The sequence below is a fragment of the Dendropsophus ebraccatus genome, chromosome 7, assembly GCF_027789765.1.
Source record: "Dendropsophus ebraccatus isolate aDenEbr1 chromosome 7, aDenEbr1.pat, whole genome shotgun sequence".
Lineage (NCBI taxonomy): Eukaryota > Metazoa > Chordata > Amphibia > Anura > Hylidae > Dendropsophus > Dendropsophus ebraccatus.
In genome coordinates this window covers 120101733-120125115 of record NC_091460.1, presented here as the reverse complement: position 1 = coordinate 120125115, position 23383 = coordinate 120101733, and the positions used below count along the sequence as shown (strand labels likewise).

At 40.4% G+C, this 23383-nt stretch overlaps 1 protein-coding gene across 1 annotated transcript in view; it reads right to left on the bottom strand.

Moving 5' to 3' along the window:
* Positions 1-23383, bottom strand: part of CCSER1 (coiled-coil serine rich protein 1) — a 683371-nt gene that overhangs the window by 98881 nt on the left and 561107 nt on the right. The window contains exon 8 of the mRNA XM_069978327.1: positions 17638-17721. Coding sequence (XP_069834428.1) covers positions 17638-17721 — 84 coding nt within the window. The remainder of the gene's footprint in view (positions 1-17637; positions 17722-23383) is intronic.

Below are 23383 nucleotides of genomic sequence, written 5' to 3'. Positions count from 1 at the left end.
TTATTTTGACGTCCGCACAGACAACGTCCGTCATTTTATACACTGTGTGTATTGGACATCTGTCATCCCATTGATGGCCACCTTTTCTCTTCTTTTGACATAGTGTAAACATAGCCAATAGAGGTTTTGCGGTTTTTGAGGTTTTTCAGTAGAAGAGAACATTGTGGAAACATAATTTGTGAGGACCCAAGAGCAAGCATTCAGTTTCTTAGCAGTGCCACCACATTAGGGTTATATTCACACTGCATTTTTTTCTGCCATTTTTCAGGATGGACATCATTTTAAGGAGAAAATATGGCTGTTTTGATAAATATGGCCATGAAAAAGAGCAGGATCCTTATTTATAGCCGTAATTATCGAAAACCTAAAAAACTATTAATTGTGTGCCCATACCCTAGAAAGAAACATTGCACGATACCAATTTGTATTGCAGGGACATTCTGGGTCCTCCAGAGACTGTTCTTTGTAGACAATCACTGTTATGACTAATTGATGTTAGTCTAATTATACTAATTATGTGATACATAATATATGTTTCCTAAGAAATTCCATAGAATGTTACACACATTGGTGATAAAACAGTGAATTAAATACAGTTATGATTCTGAATGCTAGCCAATGAAAGTATAATATCATATGCAAAGAAACCAGATGTATTATACATATCTTTATCGTAGACCCATAGAGCTGCCATCATCACTAGCATTCATCCATTATGCTGCATGTCAACAAAAAGCTGCAAGGATCAGCAGGTTTTAAGTGCCTAGTAGAATTTCATTTTCGGTTAAATGTCTTTAAGCATGTTTTCAGGATGGCTAAAACTATATGCTGTTGCATTATGTGTAGCATTAGAACCACTTTAGAAAATAATTAATTAGTTTTTGCCAGAGGGACTATATATAAGTGCTTGAAAACTTACCAAGAATATGACAATTTCAGCTGTCAATTTTTTCCTTATTTACCGTAAAGTAAAATTAACCCCCTGAGGATGGTCATTTTGGCCAAAAACTATGGACACATTTTGAGAAGGAAAATATTATTTTTACATATGTTAGTGGATACATTAAGTTAAAAGTACATTGTACTGAGTTTTGGTCTGAAATCTTAATTCCTTCATGTATCTTCAGACCCCATGATATACAGTACAGTTTGCAGCATTCTCCTTGTTTCAGACTGTTTAGGCGTTTACTCTATTTACTTTCTAGAGTTTGCTGTGAATGCTATCCTTTCTCTTTACATTTATACAAAGCCTACATGATTCCCTTATGCAAACTGACTTTAGTCTGCTTTCTCCCCATTTACAGCCTGTGTAGCTGCCCTCCTTATGATAATAATTTTCCTTTTTGCCACTCTCTGGTATGCCATTTACAATCTCCTCTGCTATCTCATCTGCCTTTTCTCACAAGCGTCAGGTAGGGGATGGAGGGAAAAAAAAGTACATCTACTGCCCCGGTTCCCAGCCTTCGGCAAATTCCTGGTCTGAGGCGGGACTTGAGACGTGATGTCTCAGGCCTACTCAGCCAATCAGCAGCAGAGGGGGAACACTACTGCATCCACTGAATGGCCGAGCGGGCCTGACCACATCATTTCTCTAGTCCCACCTTAGACCAGGAATCGGCCAAAGACTGGGCATTGGAGCAGCAGGATATGGGAGGCAGCTCTGAAGCCAAAAGATTATTAAATGTAATTGTTTTCATCCACCTTCTCATCGATTGTGAAAAAAGGCCGGAAAGGCAGAAGAGGAGATTGTAGGTGGCATAACAGATAATGGAATGAAGGAGTACCCCTTTAGTACCCTTTTAGTAACCAACTATAAGATCTAGTGCAAAGCACTTATACATTGATGTGCTTGTATAAGGTATTGTTTTTGACTAGAATGCCTATGTTTCCATACTATTACGTTTCATACTATTATGTTCACTTTATGCACAAAAGTATTGGGACTCACTTTCTATTGATTAAATTTAGGTATTATACTCAGTCCCATTGCAACAAGCACCTACCAATGCAATCTGCTTTTACAAACATTCTATAGAGCTCACCGAATTCCAGAATAATATTATATTAGGATGCCATCCCTGCGAGAAAGTCAGTTCATGAAATTTCTTCCCTCCTACAGATGTGTCCAATTTTACCTTTTCATTAGTTAAAAGATTCTTCATGATAGCCTTTCATCACATTAGGCTGATATGCAATCACAACATACAAAAAAAAAAATCACAACTGAATTCTAGTTGCTATGAAAAAGCTGGTCATGACATCACTAAACTAATTCTGTAGATCGTTCAGTTGTGAGTGGTATTATTGAAAAACAGAAGTATTTAGGAACCACACAATTTCAGCCACCAAATGAAACACAATATAGTTACAGAACAGAATTGCAAATCTCGCCTGACACTAAATCAATACAAAAACTGTGTGAGCAGCTGCATGCAAGATCTACATCACTGAGCACAATGCCAAGTGCTGGATGAAGTGGTGTAAAGCACAATACCACAGGATTCTCTCCCATTTTTAAAGCGGTGTCCTGGCTATTATATACTGTATAATTCACATCAATATGTATATGTATGATATATTTGCATAATGAGAAGGAAGTAAATTTGCTAAATGAATGTGGTTGCATAAATATTCATTTTGACAAGCTCCACAAGTTTAACATAACTGAGATTAATTATTTTTTAACTTTTATAACTTACGAATCTAATAAACTAGACAGATATGTTACATGTGAAGTGAACTGTACTTTAAAATAAACAATGGAAATAGGTGAAGCCAGCTCCCACCTACTGACAACAGGTACGCACAAGTCCCCCACTCCAACTGCGTGCCACTGCCGCTTATCCAGAGGAAAACTGCTGGGCTCAGCGTTCGGTGCAGGATGAAAATTTATTGAGTGATCCTTAGAATGCCATACAGATAAACCAGATCAAAGTCTCAGGCAAACACTCACGCGTATTGGATCTGCCATGGCTGCCATGATTAAGGATACAGCTGGTATCCGATACGCGTGGGCATCTGCCTGAGACTTGGTTCCGATTTATCTGTATGGCACTCTAAGGATCACTTAATAAATTGTAATCCTGCACCGAACGCTGAGCCCAGCAGCTTTCCTCTGTACTTTAAAAAAAATATAAAAAGCGAAAGGAAAAAAAAAACACTCTGTAATAAATTATCAAAAAGTGTCTCATTTCCCAATAGATTTTGTCACTGTGGTATAATAAGAAAGTTAAAGATGAAATCCAGGCAAAACTAACAAACTTTGCTATTCAGAGTAGAGTGCCTGGGGAAGAGATACGTAACATGATCTTTGGTCTTATTTGAATGTCTACATTCTGTATTACCCTCCTAGGCACTTCATTAAGCATAATGATGTATATCACTATTAGTTGGAGTTTTCTTTTCATAGTAGGGTAGTAGGGTTGTTTCAGGACACACATTGATAGCATAATGCTAGTATCCGCCTTTGGCGTCTTGCTGTTGGCTGTATGACCGCTGTGATCACCAACAATTGATAGAATAAAGTGGTATTAAAGTCACCCTTTAAAAAAGACTCTGTGAAGTCAATGAGAAACACAGTAGTGTGGCGCTTTATCAGCTTTCAGCAGGGGTCACAATGATCAAACTCTCAAGGATCAAACATTGATGATATATCATAGAAATACGCCATCAATGTCTGTCTTGAAAAAGCTACTTATATAATTCAGTATTATTATTATTTGAACATTCATCTTGTTCTTTGTGACAATTGTTTTTATTATTATGTTATTGTTTTTATTATGCTATTATTTTACATTGACATGCCTTACTTGAACTTGAAGCAGAAGGGTTTCAATTATCAAACTGAACTGTCTGCTCTCTATGGCTTCTTACATTCCTTTGGTAAAAAGACGTTCCTTGTGTGTCTACTTTCCCATGGATCTCATTTGATCAATTTCCTCTCGCTGTTATTTAATATCGTTAATCATAATAATTGTCATAGTTAAATTTTAACAAAAACAGAAAAACAATAAATACATTTGCGTTTGCCTTAGAAACTGGTGATAAATTCAGTGTCCTTTGATAGGCACAGTCATCCATTGTTTCTTTCTAAAGGTCTGCCTAATATATGCACACATGATTTATTTTATATTATCTCTGCTTTTATCAGTGGCTCCCGTTTCTCACAGTCAGCTTTCCAAGAGCCTGACCTCATTACAACATGACACTCTCTGCATTGCTGGCGATGACCCTACAAGCACAGCATTTTTGATTATTCTTCCGCAGCTCTTGCTTCTGGCATCTGCTTAATGGAAAGCTATAAGAATCTGGACACAAGAGAGATGCAAACAATAAAACATCCCGATTTCATCTATAAAGACAAGCAAACATTTGTACATATCAATCCGTTACAATGTATCAATTTCATCTGTAGACACCTGTCACACATTATTCCATCTTGATAAATTTGTGTGCTATGACCTTACGATCTCTTTCCTGTTTGTTCTGGCCTAAATGATCCTATTTAACCTGAAACTCATCTGTTTTTTTTTTTTTCTCCCAAAGAGTATTACTTTTATGTTTCAAAACAACAAAGAAATAAGAAAAGAGAGCAAGACAAGCAAAATAAATTGTCCTCTGTATTTATTTTATGACCAACAAAGCAGTTTCTATGGCAATGAAAGATAGGACAAGGGAAGTTTGATGCCTTTCAATAAAAGGGCTACGGCCGTTGCAAATAAGTATGAAATAAATGGCACAGTAATGTTTGTAATCGGAGGAAGATTGTAACAGATTTTATTTGCTATACTTGCAGTAACTGAATAAAAAAAAATCTTTACTTTTAAGACTAAAAACAAAGGTCAGACATATTTAAGATGTACATAAAACGGTTATCCATTAAGGTTAAAATTGTCTCAGATTCAAAACGGTACGATATATTGTAACTGTGACTTGTAAGTGGTACAGAATTCAGGGTAAATTGCATCAAGAAAAAGAAGTAAATTGCCATCAAAGAGAGATTAAAGTGAATTTGTCTGCTGCTACTCACGTTCTAAACTCCTGACACTTAGGGTCGTATTCCACGGGCCGAGCAGGGCCCGATCAACGATGTAAATGAGCGCCGATCTGCTAGGTGTTTACCGATGTCCTTGCAGCCCTTGGACCATACAATACCTGGCAGGACTTCTCCTCCGCTCCGTCTTCCTCCCCTGGGTCCCGCGGCGCAGTATAAACTCGGGTGCGGCCTGTCTGAGCTGTCAGACCACTCAGCCAATCACTGGCCGTGGCGGTCCTGGCCTGTGATTGGCTGAGCAGTCTGGCAGCTCAGTCAGGCCGCTCCGGAGCTGCTGATGCTGTGCCGCGGGACTCGGGGAGGAAGACGGAGCGGAGAAGAAGTCCTGCCAGGTAATGTATGCCGCTTCTCAAATCGTCGGTCACCCGCCGCACACCGCTATTGCACCGTAGCGATGCGTGGTGGGGGACCGAGGATTTTAGGTCCGGCCCTAAATAAACGACCAGCCATTGACACGATCAGCTGATTGTTTTCTCTATTCCACCGAGCGATAATCGGCCGAATCGAAAAAAGCTTTTATTCTCTGGTGCCAAAGAGGCTTTTCCATGCTCCATATCTACATCAAGGTGAAATACTATGTGTATACACTCCGGACGGGATTCCATTGACTTCAGTGCAATGGTAAATTTTCTATTAATCACAGCCAACAGCTGTGATTAATTAAAAATTTATGGTGTGTGAACTTAGCCATAGGCGGTACCCATGTTTTCCAGGTCTCCTTAGGGTTGAATCCACCGCTAATAAAATGCTGCACAGTCTGGTTCGAACGAACCTGCGCATGCTCGAAGTTCAGTTAGTCTTGACCTAACAGCTATCAAACAACGTCATCAGTTTGTAATGTGAATTTCAATTGGCAAATTTACTCTAAAGAGGTTACCTGACTTAAAAATTACATTGCATTTGTTGCAGCAGGGGTGCTGCAAGATGCCAAGGACAGGTGTTCTTAATAGCAGTCATGATGCAGAAGCTGCTGTTCACATTCAGGAGTTGTTTTGGGGGTGAATGTTGCTTCCTTCACAAAAAAAATAAAACATTGTTTAAAAAAAAAAAAAACACACACACACATTAGCCAAAAACATGCAGGGATGGGGCTGGCACATCTTGGCTGCTGGTCTAGCAGTGATTGTCCGCCTGCATCAGGTGACCTGGGTGTACATAGTTTTAATAGGTAGGTAATAGTGATAAGCAAATAGTATTCGATCAAATAGCTGTTTGCGCAAATACTACGCTATTCGTTTTTTTTTTTTTGAATATTCAAATTAAAACGCCGTAAAAAAATTTGATTCGACCTCCCGCCCCCCCTGATGCTTTTTCCAGCCAATACACATGCAGAGGGAGGGACAGGCATTAGGAATAGGCAGGACCTTTAAAAAAATGCTTTAACTGTGATTGGCTGGCTAAACTACGTAACCTCCAGAATATAGGAATAGGGTATTTCAGATTTGTGTCACTTGCTGGTTGGACCTAGAGAGGGAGAGACTGTATACCAGGGAGAATTAGCTTTAACCCCTTAGTGACCGCCATGCTGCCTTTTCACGGCGGCCACTAATGGGCTTTATTCCGATGCATACGCCTTTTAACGGCGGGCGCATCGGAATAAATTACCGCCCGGCGGCGGCTGCAGGACGGGGGATCAGCGGTCAGTGTGACCGCTGACACCCTCCTGTAACTGCCCGGAGCGGAGGATTCTCCGCTCCGGGCAGTTTAACCCGTTAAATGCCGCTGTCAAACCATGACAGCGGCATCTAACGGGTCCCGGTGGATCCCGGACGGCGCCGTGGTTCACTTACATGATCGCGATGTCCCGCGGCGCCATCCGGGGTCCCGATGTCTCCATGGTGATTCCGGGGTCCTAATGAAGGTCCCCGGGGTCACCATGGAGATGCCTCATGCTGACAGGGGTGGCCGCGGCTATTGCCTGTCAGCATGAGGCATGATACAATACATTGCAGTACATCAGGTACTGCAATGTATTGTATCAGTGATCTAAGTATTTTACACTAGTGTACAGTAATGTACACTAGTGTAAAAGTAAAAAAAAGTGAAAAAAGTGTGCACCAAACACAACACAGCCCCCCCCCAGCCCCCCCCAAAAATAAAGATGCATTACATTCCCCATACACTATAAAACATTACATAAAAGTGATCAAAAACACAAATCCTATACATATTTGGTATCGTTACGTCCGTAACAACCCAATCTATAAAACTATATCAATAATTATATCGCACGACACACGCTGTAAAAAAAAAATAAAAAAAACAGTACTAGAATAGCTGTATTTTATCAATCCACTTTAGAAAATACGTCATAAAAGAGATCAAAAAGTCATATACATATAAAACTTGGTATCAATAGAAACTACAGATCTTCCCGCAAAAAATAAGCCCAAAACCAGCTCTGTCGCGCAAAAGATGAGAACGCTATGGATCTTGCAATGCAGGGACAGTTTTTGTGGGTTTTGGCTAGGAAGATAGTTTCTATTGCGCCAAAGCGGTAATAGTTAAAAAAAACTATACAAATGTGGTATCGCCGTAACCGTAGCGACCCAGAGAATACATGTATTATGTTATTAGTGACCGCCGATACGGATTTTTACGGCGATCACTAATGGGGTCTATTCTGCTGCCATCAGCTCTTTATGGCGATGGTGCAGAATAGTGCAGCGGCGCCGGTAATGCCTGCAGCCCCCTCCTCTCAGCTATCGGAGGTAGCTGAGGGGTTGGGGGAGAGTGTGGGGTCAGTCCCGGCCAGTCCCCTCACCGGTGATCGCCGTTATTATCAGTATAAAGGCGGCTACCGGTAACGGGCATTGCCAGCGCAGCTGAACGCTTTCATCTCTTCTCACCGTGAATCCACAGTGAGAGGAGATGAAAACATGTCCCCCCATCCCCAGAATTAACCCTAGTGACCTGGCCACTGACCCTCCCCTCCCAGGGCGGCCATCTGATCCAAGATGGCCGCCGTCATCACTGTGAACAGACTCTGTTCACAGTGATGGATTCCTAAAAATGATCCAAGCTTCATTCTCTCCACCACCGGAGGTGGCGGAGAGCATGGGGCAATGATCGGTGACCACCCGGTGTGGTCCTAGTACAAGTGATCAGCGGTATATACTATATACCACTGATCGCTTGTTCCAAATGGTGCCGGCACTTTTTTTACGCCTGTCACCAAAGTCAAGTGCCCTGGATTACCCGTAACCACCCTGGATTACTTGTAACCACCCGAGATTACCTGTAACCACCCCAAATTACCCATCACCACCCCAGATTACCCGTAACCACCCCAGATTACCCGTAACCACCCCAGATTGCCCGTAACCACCCCAGATTGCCCGTAACCACCCTAGATTGCCTGTAACCTCCTCAGATTGTCTGTAACCTCCCCAGATTGTCCGTATCCACCCCAGACAGCCCATAACCATCCCAGACAGCCCATAACCATCCCAGACAGCCCATAACCACCCCAGACAGCCCATAACCACCCCAGACTGCCTGTCACCACCCCAGAATGCCCGTAATCTCCCCAGATTGCCCGTAATCTCCCCAGATTGCCCGTATCCCCCCCATAGCCCATAACCATTCCAGACAGCCCGTAACCACCCCAGATTGCCACAGACTGCCTGTAACTACCCCAAATTGCCTGTAACCACCACAGATTGCTCGCAACCACCCCAGATTTCCCGTCACCACCCCAGATTTTCCGTCACCACCCCAGATTGCCCGTTGCATCCCCAGATAGTCAGTGAACACCCCCAGATTGCCCGTCACCTCCCCAGATAGCCAGTAACCACCCCTAGATAGCCAGTAAACACCCCAAGATTGCCCATAACCACCCCATACAACCAGTAACCACCCCAAATTGCCTGTGACCACCCCAGATTGCCTGTGACCACCCCAGATTGCCTGTGACCACCCCAGATTGACCGTAACCACCCCAGATTGACCGTAACCACCCCAGATTGGCACAGACTGCTCGTAACCACCCCAGATTGCCCATAACCCCAACAGATTGCCTGCTGCCACCTCAGATAGCCAGTAAACACCCTGAGATTGTCTATTACCACCCCAGATAACCAGTAAACACCCACATATTGCCTGTAACTAAAATGACACTCCTTCTCTTCTGAGCCCTGCTGTGTGCCCATACAGTGGTTTATGCCCACATATGGGGTACCATTGTACTCAGGAGAACCTCCGTTACAAGTTTTGGGGTGCTTTTTCTCCCTTGTTCCTAGTGAAATTGAGAAATTTCTAACTAAACAAACATGTTATTGAAAAAATTCTATTTTTTTCATTTTTACGGTCTAGTTTTGAATACTTTCCTCCAATACCTGTGGGGTCAAAATGGTCACCACACCCCAAGATAAATTCCTTGAGGGGTGTACTTTCCAAAATGGGGTGATTTTGGGGGGGAGGGTTCTATTCTGTAGACATTACAGGGGCACTGCAAACGCACCTGGCGCTCAGAAACTTCTTCAGGAAAATCATGCACTGAAAATGCTTGGCGCTCCCTCCCTACTGAGCCCTGCTGTGTGCCCACACAGTGGTTAATGCCCACATATCAGGTACCGTTGTACTCAGGAGAACCTGCCTTACATATATTGGGGTGAGTTTTCTCCCCTGTTTCTCGTGAAATTGAGAAATTTCAAACTAAACAAACATGTTATTGGAAAAATTCTATTTTTTCATTTTTACTGTCTTCTTTTGAATACTTTCCTCTAATACCTGTGGGGTCAAAATGGTCACCACACCCCAAGATGTATTCTTTGATGGGTGTACTTTCCAAAATGGGGTGACTTTTGGGGGGGTTCTATTCTGCTGACACTACAGGGGCTCTGCAAACGCACCTGGCGCTCAGAAATTTCTTCAGCAAAATCTGAACTGGAAATGCTAATTGGCGCTCCTTCCCTTCTGAGCCCCGCTGTGTGCCCACACAGTGGTTTATGCCCACATATGGGGTATCGTTCTACTCAGGAGTACCTGCCTTACATATATTGGGGTGAGTTTTCTCCCCTGTTCCTCGTGAAATTGAGAAATTTCAAACTAAACAAACATATTATTGGAAAAATTCAATTTTTTCATTTTTACTGTCTTCTTTTGAATACTTTCCTCTAATACCTGTGGGGTCAAAATGGTCACCACACCCCAAGATGTATTCTTTGATGGGTGTACTTTCCAAAATGGGGTGACTTTTGGGGGGGTTCTATTCTGCTGACACTACAGGGGCTCTGCAAACGCACCTGGCGCTCAGAAATTTCTTCAGCAAAATCTGAACTGGAAATGCTAATTGGCGCTCCTTCCCTTCTGAGCCCCGCTGTGTGCCCACACAGTGGTTTATGCCCACATATGGGGTATCGTTCTACTCAGGAGTACCTGCCTTACATATATTGGGGTGAGTTTTCTCCCCTGTTCCTCGTGAAATTGAGAAATTTCAAACTAAACAAACATATTATTGGAAAAATTCAATGTTTTCATTTTTACTGTCTTCTTTTGAATACTTTCCTCTAATACCTGTGGGGTCAAAATGGTCACCACACCCCAAGATGTATTCTTTGATGGGTGTACTTTCCAAAATGGGGTGACTTTTGGGGGGGTTCTATTCTGCTGACACTACAGGGGCTCTGCAAACGCACCTGGCGCTCAGAAATTTCTTCAGCAAAATCTGAACTGGAAATGCTAATAGGTGCTCCCTTCCTTCTGAGGCCTGCTGTGTGCCCATACAGTGGTTTACGCCCACATATGGGGTACCGTTCTACTCAGGAGAACCTGCATTACAAAATTTGGGGTGCATTTTCTCTCATGTTTATTATGAAAATGAGATACTTTAATCTTAACAAATATATTATTGGAAAATTTCTATTTTCCATTTTTTTCCGGCCTAATTGTGAATACTTTCCTCCAGCCCCTGTAGGGTTAAAATGCTCATTATACCCCTAGATTAATTCTTTAAGGTGTCTAGTTTCCAAAATGGGGTCACTTATGGGGGTTTCCAGTATACAAGCCTCCTAAATCAACTTAAAAAAAGAACTGGTCCCTAAAAAAATCAGTTTTGGAAATTTCATGAAAATTTGATAATTTGCTGATACATTTCTAAGCCCCGTAACACCCTAAAAAAGTGAAATATGTTTACGAAATGAAGCCAGAATAAAGAGGACATATTGATAATGTGACTTACTAACTAATTTTTGTCATGTGCCTTTTTTTTTTAGAAGCAAAGAATTTCAAAGTTCGTAAAGTGCAAAATTTTCACATTTTTCATTATATTTTGATGTTTTTCACAAAAAACACACAAGACAGTGACCAAATTTTGCCACTAACATAAAGTACCATATGTTACGAAAAAACAATCTCAGAATCGCTAGCATACGTTAAAGCATCACTGAGCTATAAGCGCATAAAGTGAGACAGGTCAGATTTTGAAAAATGAGCCTGGTCATTAAGGCCCAAACAGGCTTGGTCCCTAAGGGGTTAAGGTGAAGTTAAGTAGGAAGAGACCCCCAAAAGCCCTTGTTAGGGCTAAAAGTAGAGAAAGTGTTTTGAGACAGTGTGTTCAGGATCCTATTAGACGAAGCAATTTTTAACGTTTACTGACAAATGACAAACAATTGCAAACTAGACTGTTTATCGTTAACCTAAAATCGTTCATCATATTATACAGAACTATAGTCGTTAGTTCAGTTTTTGCGAACGTTACTACAACCGTTTACTCCATCTGATCCCAGCAAAACAATGAACAATGTGCAATTACACTGAATGAGTAGGGAACAAATGCAGAACTTGAGCGAACAAATGTGGAATTACAACGAGCGATTGGCAAACAATTATCGAACGATAGTTAGCAAACAATAATCGTCCTGTGTAATAGGGGCACTTGGGTATGAAGGGACCCCCAAAAGTTAGATGCACCCAGGCATGCGTCCCCTGGTGTCCCAGATGCATTCCAGAGGTTTTGGCATAATTTCCTGAGGTTTCATTGTTGACTTGGTGATCTCCTAGTGGTCGATATTGATTTCAAAGTCCCGATTATTTTTCTCCCATAGACTATAATGGGATTTGATATTCGATCAAATATATGGGGCTAGGCGAATCGAATGTTGAATTTTCGAATATTTCACTATTCGCTCATTTCTAGTAGGCAACTAGCTAATACAGCAACTAGCAACTAGCTAAGGACTAGTGATATCTTTGTGTGACACAAAAAAGGGCTATGACATACTGTACAGTATAGTACAAGGCAGGCCCGTATCTGCCATGAGGCGAGGTGAAGTGTTTGCCTCAGGCGGCAGATAACACAGCCCTTGAGGGGGGCGGCATCAGCCTCCTGTGTCCTTATCATTACAACTAGTTACGGCTCAGTGCCCAGCCGTGTTTCCTGTCAGTTGCCTCATGAGAAGCGCTGAGGAGGCACTGGAAGCCTCGTATTCACAGGTATTCACATCACATTAGACATAGATATAGTGCCTCCTGTTAACCCTTTCAATAATGCAGAGTTATTATACTCTGCATCACTTACACACTGTAGAAAAGAAAAAGTTACCAGCAGCGGGGACGCTATATTATGTCTTCACTGCCGAACTCCGAGCTGACCTCAGAATAGTGCAAGAGCAGGAGAAGAGGCATAAAAGTAATGTTCTGCTCTGCTGTTAACTCTTTCTGTATAGCAGAATGTAAGTGATGCACAGTAATACTCTACATTCTGCAGTACTGAAAGAGTTAACAGAGCAGCCCGTTTTATGGCTCTTCTCTGGCTCCTGAGGTCAGAGGTCAGCAGTTGTAGATTGTAGTTTGTTTTGAAGCTCCCAGGGGGGCCCATAGTGGCTCAAACTGTTAAAAAATCTGGTCACCCCACAGAGCACACTGTTATCTATAGTGCTGTCCCATACACACTGCAATGCTGCAGTCAGTTTTCGCCTCAGGCGGCAAAAAAGCTAGAATCGGCCCTGGTACAAGGTTAAGATGGTCTACAGCCAGTTACTATTATATATATATATATATATATATATATATATATATATATTACATATAATGTTATATACAGTAATAAAATGACCTGGGATTCCATGCATGCCCCCCCCCCCCCTGCTATTCTCATTCCATGCTCTGATCTCTCATTGACTTTCATGGGTTTCATTACTTGATTGACCATTCAAGTATTTAAAAGTTCTCAACACAAATAAACAGCATAAACAGCTCATTCATCTCTAGTTATGATTTCTTAGACATCCTGCAAATCCAAATATCTAAAATATATATAATATTGTATACACAGCTGTGTTTTATTTCTCCTCCAAATGATATAGATATGTAAATTTCCTATAGTAAGGGTACAGTAATACCTTTGAACAGGATAGGTTGTAAAGGATAATGCATGCAGATTTATGCATTTTCCATTGAGCTCTGTAGTATTATGACGAAACCCTAGTGACACCTGCATGTACAGTATCAAGAATTTTTTTTTTCCAGGTCAGAAAAACAGAGCATCCTGAACAGATGTATTAGTAAATTACTACATTTATAATATTGGACCAAAACCAGAATATTGGTCATACACTTTATTTTCCTGTCAATATAAAGAGACTTTTGACATGTCAGAGATGTGTCAAAAGTTTTGATCAATAATGATTTGAGTGTTCAGACCGCACGAATATTTGAAAAAAAAACAAACAAAAAAAAAACCCACCTTCAATTGGTAAGTAGGTTCTATTTCTAAATTCCAAATCTAGCTTTATCACTTTTTGTAAGTCCCCTGCACCTTGAACGAATGAGCTAAAGAACTAAACGCATTTCTAAGGTTTCTATTACACGGTCCCATAATAGACAGTAAAAGACCACCGATCTGCTCGATCGGCACTTGTTTACTGAGCTATTACACAGGCTGGTTAACGGGCAGCAATAGCTTCACAGACATTGTTAGCGATATCTGTGCTGCCCTTGCATTTAGTGTAAAATAATAAATATTAACTCACCTTATGTCGTTCCCAGGTGTCCTTGGAGGCCTTCTGCATTGTGTGCAGCTCTGCCTCTGCTCCGGTCTTTGCAGTGAGAGGCCTCAGGCCACTCAGCCAATCACTGACCGCTATTACACATAGCGATGTGCAGTTGATGCCTGATGATTTTAGTTAAGAAACAATCAGCTAATAATCGTTTCATCGGCTGATCATTTTCTTCATTATGCGGAGCGATAATTGCCCTAATTGGCCTGATTTGGCCGATTATCAGTCCGTGTAAAAGGGCCCTAACAATTCTTACCAAACTGTTCTAATAGATTGAAAAATATTGTGGCTATATATCAAACTTCCTAAAACCAAAAGTGCAAAACTCTTGGTCTTGCCCATGGCAAACAGTCACAGCTCAGCTTTCATATGGAAAATCCATTAGCATTTGATTGATGGGGCCCTTACCATCATCATGAATGATCCTAGGCTTCGAAACATGGCACTGCTGAATGTGCAGATCAGCTATGAGTCCATAAAGGGTTCAATCACTGCCGTTCCTCAATTCTGATTGAGATTAGTCCCAGAGATTAGTGATGAGCGAATAGTGAAATATTCGAATATTCGATATTCGTATGAATATCTCCCGAATATTCGACTATTCGATCGAATATTCGATCCCATTAAAGTCTATGGGAACAAGTATTCGATTATTGAAAAACATCTATTCGACCACTTGGAGGTAAAAATCGGAAGCTGGGGGATTTGAACGCTTATCTAATGTTTATCGAATGTTCGGCGAACTATTCGATAATATTCGATAGATCAAATACCTTACTATTCGATCGAATATCTATTCGATCGAACAGTATTCGCTCATCACTACCAGAGCTCAGACCTTGACCAATGAAATATTAATGGCTTTGGACTCTTATCTTCCAGGGTATTCCAGGAAAAATTCACTTTTCCCCTATCCAAAGAATAGGGAAAAAGTAGGAGATTGAGGGGGCTCAATACATGACCTGCGACTCTATTCATTCCTATGGAGCGACAGAAAGAGCCAAGTACGGCGGAAGAGTGCTGTACTCAGCTTTTTTCGTTGCTCCAAAGGAATGACTAGAGTCACGGGTCATGTGCTGACCCGGGGATCTATTCATAACAGAGCCGGCAGGGTCCGATACAGAGATATCCAGGGAGTTCAGGGATCGAACCCCCGACCATCTCCTACTTTCTCCCAGTCCTACGGATAGGGGAAAAGTGAATTTTTCCCAGAATACACCTTTAAGAATAAGACCCTAAGAATAGGCCAATGATGTGTTATTTCCAGAAATGAAAGCACTGCAATCTAAATATAAAAACGTTACCCCATATATATTAAAATGAAGTAATATGCATGTTACTAACTACAATTTAAAATGCTTTATCAAACAATAAATAATTATTGTTGTTCAATAAAGTTGATCTTATACATAGTGAATAAATTCGCACGCACAGAATCCTTCAAAGCAAGTATCGGGCAAGGGAAAGGTTTTGGATGACGTTATCCATTAATCATAAATATGATGTTACAGGCTAGGATCTTAAATCATTAGTTATACTACCATTCTAGAATAGGGCTGTGATGACCTTGTATTTATTTTCATTTTATAGAAAAAAAACACTAATAGGAAAACAATGGGAGAGATTTATCAAAACTAGTGCAAGTGAAACATGAATTTTTGTTTTTCCACACACCAACCAACTAGCTTGCTTCTTTTTTTTTGAGGAAAAAAAAAAAAAAAACTTTGCACAGCCGGTTTAGATTTCCTCTGCACAGTTTTGATACATTTCCCAGTGCTTTTTGGATTGAGTTAAGTTTTACTTATCAAGCAGTGAAGAAAAGAACTGTAGTGATCCAGAGGAAGAGAAATCTGTATCTGTAAAAGTATTTTATGGCATATTTAATAGAAAACCAAAAAAGCATTAAACATCTACAGGCAGAAGTAAGATGCATATGGTAAGTCAATAAAACCTGTAACTGGACATGTAAAGGCAGATTTAAACTTTAAATCTCTAATTTAAAAATAATAACATTAAACATTTATCGTATTCCGCATTTTAATGGAGAAAATGCAATCTAAAGGATCCAAAAAGTTTTGAGTGAAACATTGGGACATGGCACACATCATTTTATAGCTAGGTTCACATAGTGTAGCTCTGAACTGGTATAGGCTTCAATATCGGTGTGCGCATGGGATTTATGTCGAGTCTAGATAAATCTGGGAAGCATCGGCACTGTGGGGACATTATTAAGCCTGGCACAAAAAATTTCAGACTTATTAAATATCCCCTGGCTATGTTCGCACAACGTTTTTTCTTCTGCATTTAAAATTACGTCCGTCATGTTGAGTTTAAAATTCTGTCAGTCATCTCGCTGTTTGGCTGCCCATCAGTGCAATGATGGCTCTTGGTACATTCTTCTAGTTTAGGTTACTAATTGGCCTTTGGGTGTATTTTTATTTGGAAAGCCAATGAATTTAATTGTAAAAAATGATGCAAGAAGGGTGAAGAAAAGCTGTGTGTGAACAACTAAAAATAACGTCTGCTGTCTGCAACAGACATCCGAAAATATTTGACATAATTATTATTTTGACGTCCGCACAGACAACGTCCATTATTTCATACACTGTGTGCATTGGACGTCCAACATTCCATTGACTTCAGTGCATTGTATTGAAGTCGGTTAAATTGTGGCAATAACGGAGGTCTTTTTAAATATATAAAATGCAGACGCCTTTTCTCTTTTTTTGAAACTGTGAACATAGCTTCTCTGTGTATTTGTGAACATAGTCTATCTCTGATCTTGTTATTGTTATAATGCTGCCACTGACTTTTATATGCCATATCTTTCTTACATCCTTTTTGGTACAACATTACTTTTTCTGTTGGCTCTTACACCTACATTTCTTCTTTTTGCTTAGTGTTGAAAATTCAAAAGTAAAGAATTAAAAACATAAAAGAAATAAGTTTCTATTTATATAATGTCATCTAAAAAAAACATTGTTCAAACTATAATAAGGCCCTTCAAATGAGTAATCTGCCTAACGGATATGTTATATATGTTAAACTTTATTTTGGAGGAGCTGACATACATCTCCGATGACAGACTGCCATGTATGCCATTGTATAGGCCTATAGTGGCACATATTGCCGATAGCTGAATTTCTTTGCACAAAATAGCATCATCCACTATACTACTCTATATAACACTAGAAATGGTGTGCTAATGTATATCGGCTCAATGTATGCCAAGAGGCCTATGCTGAGTGAATGGGGAAGAGCAGACAAATTCAACATATGTGCTGTTAGCTTTTCCAGCTCCCAAGCCGGAAAAAGACTGAAGAAGATGAATACAGCTCCACAGCCTCTCATCCTGTCTATATCATTTGCTTTATGGTACCTGACATCTGTCTAAGCAATTTGGTCAAATGAGCAAAAAAAAAAAAAATTTCTTCTTCATCCCAGTTGTTATGAACAAAAAACGTATCAATAAGAAGAGCAATAAAGGACGTTGTTGTGTACAATGCCTTAAATCCATGCAACTTTCAAGGGCATAAAATAACGTTATTTTTCAATAACAATTTCAAAGGTTCTTGTATAACTTACCAGCTCTTCTTGCAGTTGGTGGATATGTTCATCTCTCTCTTTAAGCTGCAGCTTCAGCATGGAGTAGTCATCTTTCATTATATCCTATGACAACATGAAATCAGATGTTATAATAGCCCTAGAATCTTCTCTTTGTTCTTAACAAGGAAAAGCTGTTCTACACAGTAGGGTATAATTGCATCCAAGTAATAAACCTCAATTTTCTTCTGTCATGTGTGATATTTTTTATCACATCTTCTGAAGTGCAGTATAAACAAGTTAATGCGTCTACGATTAAAAAATATAAACATCTATCAGTCCAAAAGATGGCTTTGCAAGTGTTTGATTTTACCTAGTTTTCTGGCAAAATCTTTTGCTGCACTTCATTTTGAGAACAGATGGTCAATCAATATAAAGTACAAATGTCATTAAAAAGTGAATTTAATATTTTTATCTCATATGTCATGCAACTTCACTTTGACGAGGAGAGCTAATACAGCATATGATTAGAACTTACTAGATGAAAATTGTAATGTTGCCTTATTCAGACTTGCTCGAGTCCACCCGAACCCGTATTTTCGGCATTTGATTAGCGGGGGCTGCTGAAGTTGGATAAAGCCCCAAGGCTATGTGGAAAACATGGATATAGTCATTGGCTGTATCCATGTTTTCCAGACAACCTTAGAGCTTTATCCAAGTTCAGCAGCCCCCGCTAATCAAATACCAAAAGTTCGGGTTCAGATGGACTCGAACCCGAACACGGTTCACTCATCTCTATTCGCTAGGTATTTTCTAACGTCTGGCCATTGTTCTGCCCTTCACTGTTCCCTAGTGCCCTTTAACTGACCCAACCTTACACTATGTATGAAACCAGCCGTACACTATGTATGACACCAGCCGTTCTGTGACACGGCCAGTGTCAGTGAAGTTCATCCCGGACGGTACTGAAGTACCGGCCGGATGAACTTCATTGCTTTGTAATTGGGATGCGGGCGCATTCGGTTGTGCCCACATTCCAATTAACCATAGCCAACAATGTAAAGTGCGGCTTCTCTATTCAATGAACAATGGCTGCACAAAACTGACGTGTATGAATCCCATCCGGAGCTCATACAGAGTGTATACACTCTGGCCAGGATTCTATAGAAGTAAATGCAATGTATTTATTAATTTAATAACGGCCAGTGTTGCAATCTGCAACAATGGCCATTATTAATTGAATAAATATGTTGTGTGAACATAGCCTCAGATTTTAATTAAATCTGATCCATATATCATGGGTATAGACGTAGAGACGAGTAAAATTACAGTAAGAACAGGTTCACTAAAACCTGAACACTCTTCATTGGAATCCTGCTGCCTTGAGAACAGAGAAGCAACCCTAGGACTGCCTGGAAAACATAGATACAGCCATAGGCTTCCCATTGTTGTATCCATGTTTCCCAGGCAGACCTAGGGCTGTATCCATCTTTGTCCAAACCCAAAGTTATTGTAAGTTCACTTGGCTCTAATAATGTTTTTTTTTATATTTTGGCAGTGGTGCCTCTTGGCAAGACATATCATGACTGGCTGATGGTTTATGTGGCAAGCTACTGTATTTTGCACATCTTGAATTGGATTGTTGAGTGAACAAAACCAGTTTGTATAGTGTACATTAAATATGGTAAAAATAAGTAAGCCCCTTTGAAACTACCTTTAATCAACCATAAAATGTCTGACTGTTATTTTAGTCACAATGCTAAACAAATACAATACAGAAAACCTAATTGTAATGGAGGCGGTGGCAGCCCGTGCTTTGTGCTGCGGGCTCTCCCTCGCAGATATCACCTTGTGTCTGACACTGGAGCCCCCTTGGTGCTTTACATGTCCTGGCTCCAGTCTCCTGCTCCCTCAATCAAGGCCAGCGCCCATGCCTCCTAGGGTGCGTGTGCAACGGCTGCTCTACATTGAAAGAGCCAATTTGCCCTTAATTGGCTGCTGCATGCAACGAGACCCTATTTATTCCCAGCATTCCCCAGGCTTTCCTGTTGGAGCCTCTACATGCTTACTAGTGTGTGGTCCCAGCTTCTGCCCGTGGTTCTTGCCCATGGTTCCTGCTGCATTCCTGTGGTTTCAGCTCATGACTGCTGTCTTGGCTCTTGCTGTGAGTGTTCCTGCCTGCCTACGTGTCTCCAGTTGCACCTCACCCGCTGCTGCTAGCAAGCCAAGCCGGGGTAGCAAGCCAAGGGTTACCTGCTGCAGCAAGTCTAGCCTAAGTTGCGGTGAAGACTCTGCTCCCTGGTCTGGCTTATGCCATCGCTAGCAGTGGTGCAGCAGATTCACAATTCCTGCCGTACTCACAATATAATGTCAGTGGCCATAACGGGGTCTGACTGTCTGAGAGTAGCTCTCACAGACCAGGAAGCAGCCTGGGACCCGGGGACTGGAGCGGCGGTATGCGTCCTCCAGCTTTACAGCTGGGAAAGTAAGAGCATGTTTTTTCTTTTATCTCCCCCCCTCCTCCCCAGCACTTGTTAAAAAAAAGCTTTGGCCGGACTTATCCTTTCACCTTTTAGGGTGGGTGACAAGGATGTGGGAGAAGAGGTTACTGATACATTACTGAAGCACTAAGTTTGCAAGATGCTATGTGAGGAGAAACAAAAAAAAAAAAAAAGGATCACAGCAAATAGAGCTGATTGATGATCGGGCTCAGCCCTAAGGCTGAGGACGATAGGCAATGCCTATGACGGGCAATCAGATAGTGAAGTCCCAATGGTGGGACAGTAAAATAAAGTAAAAATGTAAAAAAAAAAAAAAAAAAAGTACACAGATAATCCCTATATTCCCCAATGCAAATAATACATGTGGAAAAAAAGACTCATATTTGATATTGCTGCATGCTTAAAAAATCTGGCAATAAACCTTTCGCCTGCTTAAACCCGCACAGTTACCATTGAAAATTTTAAGTTAGAAAACTGCTAATTTTGCTATTTTTACATGCATTTGGGGCATTTTTCACAAGAAAATCATAAGGATATCGGCTAAAATTTTTAAACTAAAAATACAATATCAGCCAAAATCAGCCCAGTCGTGAAATGGTTAAATGTACTTTCCCCTTATACAGTACATGAGCTAAATCTCTAAAAAAAAAAGATAAACAAATGTATGCAACATTATGCTATATCTATAGTCTATATCTTTTTTATGTATATGTTTGTTTTTGTTTTTTTTATATAGTAAACATGTTTTTCCTGAAAACTATTTTCCTTAGAAATTAAGTTGTAGGATTTAAATCCTGTATCCATTACTTCAAAATCTTTTAACAATATAAACCAAAAGACATCCCAAATTTCTTTATTAGTCAAAGAAATTCCCAGTAGAAGAGATATAAGTGGGTCCCATGCTTTCAATACTAAGTAAAAAATAATGATTTGGGTGCTGAAGCCAAGAGGATTTAGTCTTTCATGCTGATTAAATTGTCATTGAGCTGTGAAAGACGAACATGACAAATTAATGTTTTCTATTACATTTTACTTGGGTTCCCTACCTGGAACTGTGATAGAAAACAGCATGTAGAGCAAGAAAATGTAATTTGCATTAGACGTACATAAACAAATGAAGTCGCATCCAAATCTACTTAAATGTAGAAAAAAATAATAATAAACATGAGTCTTTTCTCATGTTACCACATGTAAAGCTGTAATATAAAATCAACTATAAATATTATACACAGTAGAGTGTGTATACTCTATAAAGGTTGCGGCCAGTGTTAACAGACACATTCTATAATGCCCATAGCAGTAATTTCCTTATTTCCTTAACAATTCTTTTTGTGCAGGTGTCTCAATGGTTCATGCAAACTATGCTTGATTGTAAAGAACAAGAGAAATCCGGACAGATAAAATCTGGAATTTCATTCATTCTGGAACCCTGGTGTATAAACGTCCCCATACACTTTACGCTTATGTCGGCCGAAGCCGTCGTTCAGTATAAAGTGTTTGGCTTACCCGAGACTCCCTAGACAGATGATGTGGCAGAGAGAATGATGGAAAACCACTGGCCAAACACTTTGTTTTTTAAAACATTGAAAGGGCTATCTGGTTGCAGACAGTTTGGTTTGGCAGGTTTGCCAAACATTTGTTTGTCTGAACTGAACCTTAAACAAACTGCACTAAAAAAGCTAAAAGATTCCAAGGGTGAGATTTATCAAACATGGTGTAAAGTAGAATTGGCTCAGTTGCCCCTAACCAACCAATCAGATTCCACCTTTCATTTCACAAATAATCTGTGAGGAATGAAACAGGAATCTGAATGGTTGCTAGGGGCAGCTGAGCCGGTTTCACTTTACACCAGTTTGATAAATCTCCCCCCAAGTGTTTACCTGTTTTTGTGTGGTTCCAAAAGTTCGCTCATTAATACTTACCTGTAGGTGTTCCCCCAATCTCTTCTTCCCAGGTCTCTGAGCCTCCAAAAGCCAGCCCAGCCAATCATTTACTAAGGCGGGACAATGCAGTAGCCAGTGATTGGCTGAGCCCATTATGACTCTCAAGATGAGACTGAAAAGCTCACTGACTGGCCACAGTGCTGTCTCCTTTAAGTCAGTGATTGGCTGAGCAGGCTGGAGCCAAGCTACACTCATCAGGGGATACTGAAGACCAAGAGGGAGCGCGGACAGATGAGCATACCCTTTGTTTTGCTTCTTTTTTTTTTTTTTACATGTATTAAATTGTGTGGCCCCATCTTTACAGACAGGTTCCAAATTTTGTAAAAAGTTCAGTTCGCCACCAAACCGAACTCTGCGAAGTTCGGAATTAATTGAGGTTTGTAAGATTTGGTTCCCTAAATAAATGCTAGGCCCATTATTGCTTTCAGTTGACCATTGATCGCAATGTGTGATTAATAACAGAATAGAGGAACAATAAGTACAGTAAGTGGATGTGGGTAATTATGTAGAAATGACAAGCAATGTGGCATCACAGTCAGCTTACAGGAGCAGTCACTTTGCTTACACTATTATGCCTTTTATGTTCACAGGGTAGGAAGAATGTTGACTAACAAAAAAAACAAGCAGCTACAGATTTTAATAATTGCCCATTTCTAAAGGCCAGCAATAGAGTGCTGACAAGTCTGAGCAGACATCCAGCCAATAGACTCAATGCAAGAAAGTGACTAGATTAATGGTCTCATTATAATTCATTAAAGAGTAGTGAGAGGATGGATGCCTGCTTTAATTAGTTTTATTACTGCAGGAAAATGTTTCATAAACCAGGCTCATCGCTATGCATGCTTGGAAAACAGAAGAGCCATAATCAAACTTGATGAGGAGGCTTTCATTAGGAAGCATGGCTAAGGGCAACGATCATGGACAAGAGGATATTGAAAAGATGGACATGTCAGTGCATCACACACTAAATTGTCATCTCAAGTGCTGTAATTTTATTATGAAAAATTGCAGCAATGGTTTCAGTGGTTCGTTCGGCAGAAGCGCTGACGGAGCACAAACTGTGAAATCGCTGCAATAACAGCTTGGGTAAAATGTACATTTACTGTAACACGGTTTACTAATAAGGCAAAACGTAAAGAGAGAAAGAAGAGGGATAGTAACAGACAAGACAAACAGACAGACACACAGATACATATTTAAAGGATACTCTGCAGCACACACATTCTTTAAAAAATTAAATTAAATAAAAAAAAAATCTGTTGTGGTTTATTCCATACAATAGAAAACAATAGCAAAACGTGCAGAAATAAGCAGTATACAGTACGTTTTACTGATTACGGGTGC